Source organism: Canis lupus, chromosome 10 (genome assembly GCF_048164855.1).
Source record: "Canis lupus baileyi chromosome 10, mCanLup2.hap1, whole genome shotgun sequence".
In the NCBI taxonomy this organism is placed as follows: domain Eukaryota; kingdom Metazoa; phylum Chordata; class Mammalia; order Carnivora; family Canidae; genus Canis; species Canis lupus.
The window spans coordinates 14,034,965-14,043,418 of NC_132847.1; the positions used below are offsets into that span (position 1 = coordinate 14,034,965).

The 8,454-nt window shown below is 43.2% G+C and overlaps 1 protein-coding gene and 1 long non-coding RNA gene across 12 annotated transcripts in view; one reads left to right on the plus strand and one right to left on the minus strand.

Annotated features, from left to right (window-relative positions):
• The window catches only part of SNX24 (sorting nexin 24), a 160,596-nt gene extending 154,780 nt beyond the window's left edge, over positions 1-5,816 (plus strand). For all 3 annotated transcript variants that reach the window (XM_072840769.1, XM_072840770.1, XM_072840768.1), the window contains one exon: positions 4,262-5,816. In XM_072840769.1, coding sequence (XP_072696870.1) covers positions 4,262-4,329 — 68 coding nt within the window. In that variant the 3' untranslated portion in view covers positions 4,330-5,816. The remainder of the gene's footprint in view (positions 1-4,261) is intronic.
• The window catches only part of LOC140641236 (uncharacterized), a 34,359-nt gene that overhangs the window by 25,314 nt on the left and 591 nt on the right, over positions 1-8,454 (minus strand). The window lies entirely within an intron of this gene.

Sequence of the window (8,454 nt, forward strand, 5' to 3'; positions counted from 1 at the left end):
TTCTGTAGCAGCAGCATGTATACTGAGATCAGTGACTGAGCTGGTGGTGCGAGCAAGGCCCGTGCGCATGCAGCCCGGCTCTGTTGCAGGACCATTCCTAGCCCCTGATCCAGCAGAGCTGCCCTTGCTATATACGAATATGGTCTCGTAGTATTTTTCCTATAAAATCCTTTCAGTGAGGAATAATTGTTTCTGTAACATTTGCTTCCTATGTTTTTTTTTTTTTTAAGGTTATTTATCTATTTATTCATGAGAGACACACAGAGAGAGGCAAAGACACAGGTAGAGGGAGAAGCAGGCTCCATGCAGGGAGCCCGACGTGGGACTCAATCCTGGGACTCCAGGATCACACCCTGGGCAGAAGGCAGGCGCTCAACCACTGAGCCACCCAGGCATCCCTGCTTCCTATGTTTTAAAAAAGCACATTATCGGGGTGCCTGGATGGCTCAGTCAGGTAAGTGTCTGCCTTTGACTCAGGTCATGATCTTGGTTCTCCCTCTCCCTCTGCTGTTTCCCCTGTTTGTGCTTTTTTTTTTTTTCTCTCTCTCTCTCACTCTCTCTCTCTCTGTCAAATAAATAAAATCTTTTTCAAAAATACATATTAGTTGATATTAGGTTAACAAACTGTTACAGTTAGTAGACACGCATAACGTCATCTAGGCTAGATGAAATAGGCAATGTTTTATAGGGTATTCTTTTTGTCTTTTGAACATGGTTCCACAAGTATTTTTTCCAGGTATTTTTTTATGGTCAGAAATTTGATGCATTTGGTTGAAATTCCTGTGCATGTGTGTTATTTAAGCCTTGTAACAAAATGTTGAGAGGATACTCTTCCAGAGGATACTGAGTATGGAAATACTTTCACAGATGAACTGACACCCACAAAAGCAGACGCATGTCTATCTTTAAAATCTTGACCTTCACTCTCCTCTTATAAAATGCTAATAACCAGACATTCTTCTCTGAGCATATGCTTTTTGGGCTTTGTTTTGATTTCTCTGGGGAATTCAGAACAGCTCGTGCTGTGGTCCCCAGCATCTGCCCCATGGCTACCCTCTATGGCTATCTTTCATCAGCTTTCATCAGAGCTCCCATCAGCTTTGGCCACTGTTGACCACTTTCTCCCCTTCCCTACATGGTCTCCCCTGGGTTTTTTCACCTTCCTACTTTTCTTCCCATCCCTGGAAGCCCACCAGCCAGCTGTCATAGGCCCTCTTGTCTTCTCCCTTGCTTTCTTTTGAATGATCTCCTTGCTTATGATCTTAATCACCTTGTGTATACAGCTGCGACACAGTCCTCTTTCCATCCCCACCCTCTCTGTGAGCTTTGACTCTTACCAGGCTCCTACAGCCCTCAGTGCTCTAGGCCTGGCTCCTGTTTCTAAGAGGACCCCCTCACACACTCTGCTGTAGCCACCCTGAGTTCTTTCTGTGCCTCAAAGGTCTTCACTTTGTTCCCCCTTAGGGCACTGCTGCTTCCCCCCACCAACCCCCACCAAGCCCTCTTCTTGTCCCCACACAGTACTGGCTCTGAACCTTCCAGATGCAACTAGAGAGAGCCTTTGCTTGCTCTGTTCTCAAGAGCCAGTTAAGACTACCCCCCCCCATCACATTGCCTTTCATTTTATTTAAGGTTCACAGCAAATGTTTACCAAAATAAATGAAAACCAACAAAAATGACCACAAAACCTATCCTAAGTCACATTCCTTGTCATCCCCTCTCTATGGGAAACAAAGGCCAAGGTAATTTTCAAGCAGTAATGGACATTGAATTAAAACATATGGATGACGAAGCCTAAACCCAAAGGGCAGAATGGAATGGAACAGTTGAAAAAAAATAATGACTTCTGATAAACTCCTCATTGGTCCTCTTGGTGGACCTTGTTATAAAGCACCTCTGTTCCATTCACTTTGATCAGAGTCCCCCGCTTGCTTCCTTTACACTAGTGATCATATACTTTTTTCCTTTTTCTCTCTCTCTCTGTTGTGCTCACCTGTTGACTCTCCAGCCTCCAGCACCTGCTCAGCACTTGCTGGACCATAAGCTCAGCGCCTTGGCTTGTGTTCCTCCCTCTGCCAGGAATGCCCTCCTCCCAGATACCCTCCTGGTGGGGCCTCTGTGTCCTCATTCACACCCTACTTGTGCACAGAGGTCTTTCCTCTCCTTCCTGTTCCCTCACTGGCAAACCCTGTTCCCTGCTTCAGTTTTCCCCCTTGCTTTTATTTATTTTTTAAAAGACTTATGTATTTATTTGAGAAAGGGAGAGAGTACATACTCAAGTGAGGTCAAGGGCAGAGGGAGAGGAAGAGAGACAGCATCTCAAGCAGACCCTGTGCTGAGTGTGGAACCTAACGTAGGGCTCAGTCTCATGACCCTCAGATCATGACCCGAGCAGAAACCAAGTAATTAGCAGTATTTTCCTTTTTTTGTCCTTTTTCCTGAACTGGCTTACTTAAATCTATTTAAGCTGAATATGCTGATGAATATACTGTGAATATGCTGTAATTTCACTGACTTTCTTTTTTTTTTAATTTCACTGACTTTCAAATAGACTTTTATATTTTGTGTGGCAAAGGATAAATGCCCATATGCTAATGCACGTTGGTGTGTTCTATCTGGGCATCTAATTGAAAACTGATCAATATCTGCATTGATGGCCCTTGGTGTCAATACACTTCTGTGGGGGAGAACTACTTTGAGAATTAAAATGAACTTAGCAAAATCTTTGCTTTTGGTTCGGTTCAAAATATGTAGGTTTAAATCCTATTACAGATTATTAAAGATGTATTTCATGGAAAATTAGGTTATTTCATGCTGAATTAAAGCAAACATTAAGAAATCAAGTATCATCACCCAAAAGTAATTGAACTGCTCGTGTACTAGAGATATTTCTAAAGCATATTTAGTTGGTGTATTCATTTGCTTGTCTCCCTGGCTAGCGTGGAAGTTCCATGGTGGGGTCAGGGCCTGTTACTTACATACATTCCCAGTTACCAGACCATATTTGGTCCACGATGGTAACCAGTACTGACTGTGTGCCCAGCTCAGGTTCACATGCTTTGTTTTCACTCACCAGTCTTTATAGAAACCTTTCAGGCAGGTTCTGTTAAGAAATCCCTCACTCATCACATGGAACCCACCACCACTTTGAACTAGTCCCCGCATACTCTGAACGGCAGCCAGAGCCATCTTTGCCAAACATGATTCAATACTGTGTGACTCTGCTTAAAATCCTTCAGGAGTTCTCATTGCTTTTTCAGATAAAGCCAGAATTCCTGGACTTAAATTAGCTTTCCTGCCCTCGAGCCTCCTCCTTCTCTGCCTCTGTTTTTTCCCCTGGCCTCCATTTCAGTCTTTGAACCTGATCCGCTCCTCCAGGAACCTTTCCACCCTCCCTTGCAAGTGGTTTTACATAGTAGGTACTCTATAGCAGGTCGGTTAATAACAGAACGTACTAGTGTCTGTCTGAAAGTATTGGACCAACTAATTTCCTTATGTAATAACTATATTTATTTAAAGGGATGGAGCTTCCACATAAATTCTGGACATAATTATAGGCAGACTGAAGCTGAGAAATTGAACCTCTGGGCTGTGTGATGGATGGGTTCCCCCGTGCAAGTTATCTGTTCATATTTTACCCGCTCTGATAACTGGGATGTGGCCCAGCCTACTCACACACTCTCGCTTTCCTTCGTATCTCGTCTAAAAATGTGGCTGATTTTTCATGTTCGACAGGATGGTTTTTGTCAGAAATTTGCCCTTTTAAGTTAGGAAGACGGCCCCCATTCCTGCTGCTCCCTGGAAGCTCGTGTAACCGAGCGATCATCCTTGAGACAACTTGGACTAAACGCTGCTGTAAACCACAATGGAAAAACTGCAGCCAAGTATTCCCAGTAGAAATCTTGGAATTCCTTCAAGTATATTGAGATTTTGTTAGAAATTGAATTGCCAGTGTAATCCATCTTCCTTGTGAGAAAACATTCAGATAAAGAGCTGGGGCCCAGCAGCATTAACCATTAGAACATCCCTTAAATCAATAAGCTACAAATCTGGCCGTGCATTCCTGCAGAGTCTGGGTGCGCGCTAAAGTGGCTTTAGGCCGGAGCAAATGACAGCGCGTCCTGAGGAGCGCGGAGCGGCTGCACCCCCGCGACCGACGCGGATGCCTGAGTTCCTGTGGGCCTCGCTTGCTCACTTCTGCAAAATGCAGTTGTGTTTTATGGAGGTGCGTAAGACAAGCCGTGTTCCTTTTGTTTTTCAGATTTTCCAAATGTGGTTATCGAAGGCGTCCTCCATGGGATATTTTACCCTCATCTCCAGCCCAGGTAGAGATCCTACGTGGCCAGAGGAAGCTGAAGCAGGTTTCACGGAATCGATACCTACCAAATTAACCTAAACTCCATGACATAACAGCTCTAGCTAGTGGTAAAATTCACAGTCCCAGCTTAATTCAGGGCAGGGACATTTCCATTAGAATGGTGCTTTTAAAAATAGAAACTGAACCAGGGCGGTGCTGAGGTTAAGGCCGAGGTTTGAGAAGTAGAAGGTAGCTGCCAATTTTGCAACTGGTGAAAAGGAGGCTGTAGGAGATCCCTGGGAGCAGCGGGCGTGACAAAACAGAAGTTACCCTCTGCCTCCTTTGCACCATCTGCTAATTGGACGTTATTCTTATCCTGAATCACACTGAGACTGATCTACTTTGGTAGCTTGGTTTTTTGTTTTGTTTTGTTTTGTTTTTTGTTCAGATTTTATGAGACACTAATCTTTGCATCATGAGATTTCTCTCGGTCAATGATAGATTCGTTCTCAAGTGCCGGCATTATGAGAGCATCACAGAAACACACTGTGCTGAATGTGAGGACGGAACTAAACTGGAAATTAAACTATGCTGACAATGCTAGGGCATTTTTAAAAATCTGGTCATTTCTCTTCACACTGCAGTGGAGTTGCGTCATACCTAGGGATGAGCTTCTAGTGTCAGAACATAAGATAAAAGGCAGTAAGGAGATTCTTCTTGACAGCCCTTTCAGAAGGTGCCATACTGGAAATGTGTGCATCCAACACAATCACTTTCCCTCCAGTGTTGGAAGAAAGGACTGTTTCTTCCATTGAAGACCACTTGACGTTGTTGCTGTTTGTTTATGGCAATTTTGTATAAAACCATATACCTTTCAACACTAGAATCACACTTCGTCCTGCAAGATGCTTGCCTTCTGAGACACAGATGTGAACTGACTGTGCCTGAGGAGCCACTACAGTGGTAGCACCTGGATTCCTCAAGGTCCTCTGACCCTTATCAGGGTTTACTCATTCATTAAATTGGTGGAATTTTCATGGGATTTATTGTTATTTTCTTTACTGTTTCCTTTTTTGCTGACCTCCTAGGTGGAATTAATGTAAGTTCAATGAATGATCTCTAACTCCATTGTACATCTCACAGACATTCATATTTTGAGTAGTAAAGGACAAAAGCATATATGCAAACTTCATGTATGTGCTGTATTTGGGCATTTCATTGAAGACTAATTAATAGGTAGCCTATTTATGGTTATTAATTTTACTAAGCTTTTGTGTGGGATAAAAATGTTTGGATTCAAAACAGATAACTAAATCATGGTTTTTGGTTAGGTTTAAAGCCTGCTGCAGACTTTGAGAGATACATTTATGATAGATGTGTTACTTCGAGCTGAAAACGGGTGAGGACTATGTAATCAAATGTCATGAACCAAAAATAACTGAATATTCACGTGGTAGAGATATTTTTTAAATGTTTTGTTGTTAGCTATTTTTGAGTTAAATAAAAACAAAGGACAAGACATATTTGAATTTGTCTTTTAGGATTTTACCGGAAACGCAAATTGTGTCCTGTCTCTTTATACACACGCACACAGCTTCTCACATACTTCATAGGCACTTATTTCTACTCTGAGTGTTAAATTACCTCACCTTTAAGCTAACAGGTGCTCGTTAAAATAGGTAATGATTTACAAAGATGGTAAGAATTTTTTTTTTTTTAATATAAGAACCAAGCATTTTGGGTGTCACACTACTCAAGAAATCCCTTCTAAGAATTTTTTTTTTTAGAGATGACTTTTATTTTTTATTTAGTAATTTTTAATACATAATTTCATATCCTGTTTCAAGTCCAGTAGAGGAAATAGAAGCCATGGTAAGTATTTTAAGTAGAATGGAATAGTAAGAATAGTAAGCTCGCAGAATCTTTTGGAAGGATGAGGAGAGTGACCTCCTTAGTAGGGAATCCAGGAATGACTTCCAGAATCCTCCAGCAACATCTAGCTCCCACCCATCAGGGGAGCTGCAGCCTTTGCCTTGAGTAGGAATTCATGAAGTCAGGAGGCCACTCTTGAAGCTGCTAGGGTAAATATCACCACTGCAGCTGCAATCCAGGTACCAGCAAGTGAGATTGGGAAGTCACTGTTACCACCATAACTGCCTCATAGCCGCACCCAGGAAGCGGGGGCCCTGGGCCCTGGAACAGCGTCCAGTTGCCACCACCTACACCACAATTGCCTCTCAATGCCCATGGCCTGGCTTGCCCACAGCTATGGCCCCAAGCAGCAGGAGACGGTAGTCACCCATTTCCACCTCACACTCCATCTCATGAAAGCACATGCCAGAACCTTATTATCGATCCCCAGCTTCAGGGGAGTCTGGCAGGAGTTGGAACTTTCTGGTCACTGCAGTTCAGGAACAGACATTGGAAAGATGATACTATATTTCCACGGTTGAAAATCTAATAACAATTTATGACAGGATATATAAAAGAGATAAACCTCCCACCCTGTCTCATATTCCCAGCTCCCCCTCCCCCCTCAGCAAACAACCACTGCATTTAGTTCATGAGTATACTTGCATGGATACTTCATCCACATGCAGACAGATAATGGACATTTACGGTATGTATTCCTCTTGCCCCCCCTTTTTCTTTTTACAAAACATGAATTTTTTCAAAGCACGGATTCATAGAAAATGGAGCAGTAAAGAATAGAGGGATGGAAACAGAATAAAGAGAAGGAAGAGAAACCCCACTGCCACTTGAGGCAGGACATGGGGACAGCCGTCACCTGCTGTGCTCCTAGTTGGCGGGTTTGGTGGTGTGCCTGGGCTTGGTCTCAGGCTTCCACAGTGCTTCATGCGGAGCCTTTCTCGGGCCTCGTCCCCACTACTCAGCCATTTCCAGACCAGCCTCCCCCCCCCCACTATTTCAAACACTTGACCATCTCTACAACCCTGGTAACACTGACCTTCCCTACCTGGTAAATCCTCAATCATTTCACTTTGAAAAGTGTAGAAATCTCATGCAACAGTTTAGAAATAACAAATGGCTTTCATCTCATTTGTCACTTTCGATCAATTGATCATGGCTGCTTAATGTGCTCGGCCGAGGGTGCCGGCACAGCCATCAGAGTGGCTACTATCAAAAAGCCGCAAATGACAAGTGTCGGCAAGGATGTGGAGACCTTGAAACCCTCACACATTTGCTGGCAAGAATGTAAAACAGTACAGCCTCTGTGCAGAATGGTCTGGCAGTTCTCCAAAAGATTAAAATTACCGTGTGATCTAGCATTTCCACTTCTGGGTGTATGCCCAAAAGAGGTCGAAGCAGAAGCTTGAGTAGATGATTTGTACACCCAAGTTCTTGGTATTATTCACAAACGCCAACAGGTGGAAGCAACCGTCCATCAGTGAATGAATGGATAAACAAAATGTAGTCTATGCAAGCAATAAAATATTATTCAGTCCTAAAAAGGAAGTCCTGACACATGCCACAACATGAATAAATCTTGAAGACATTATGCTAAGTGAAATCAGACCGTCACAAAGGACAAGTCCTGTGTGATTCTACTTATATGAGGTACCTAGAATAGTCCAGCTCATAGAAACAGAAAGCAGAATGGTGGTTGTCAGTGATGGGGGAGGGGCAGAAATGAGGAATTACTGTTCACTGGATTTCAGCTGGGGAAGAAGATGAAGTTCTGGAGATGGGTGATGGGGATGCTCGCACAACAGTATGACTACTGTATGCCACTGAATTGTACACTTGAAAATGGGGAATGTTGTACCGTGTATATTTACCAAAACTGTTTTCAAATTTTATTTTTTAAAGAATTTTGAACGAGTAAGGATGTAATACAGTAACCAGTTAATGATATTTGCCAGGGTGCAGGAGGGACTTTGGCACGTGTACTTGGTACTTTTCTCATGTCCCTGACAGCCTCTCAAACAGTGGCTCTCAGTCAGGGGTACACACACGTCAGAATCACCTGGGGTGGGGCCTTTGGGTACTTAGACAAGCTGCTGAGTTGCTGCCGATACACACGTACGTTAGGAACTACTGTTTGAGGGATGTGAAGATGTGAGATGCTTTACGAACTACCCTTCCTTAATGGCTGCTGACTTTTATGCTTTCTGCAGGACCCACTATCCAGAGGA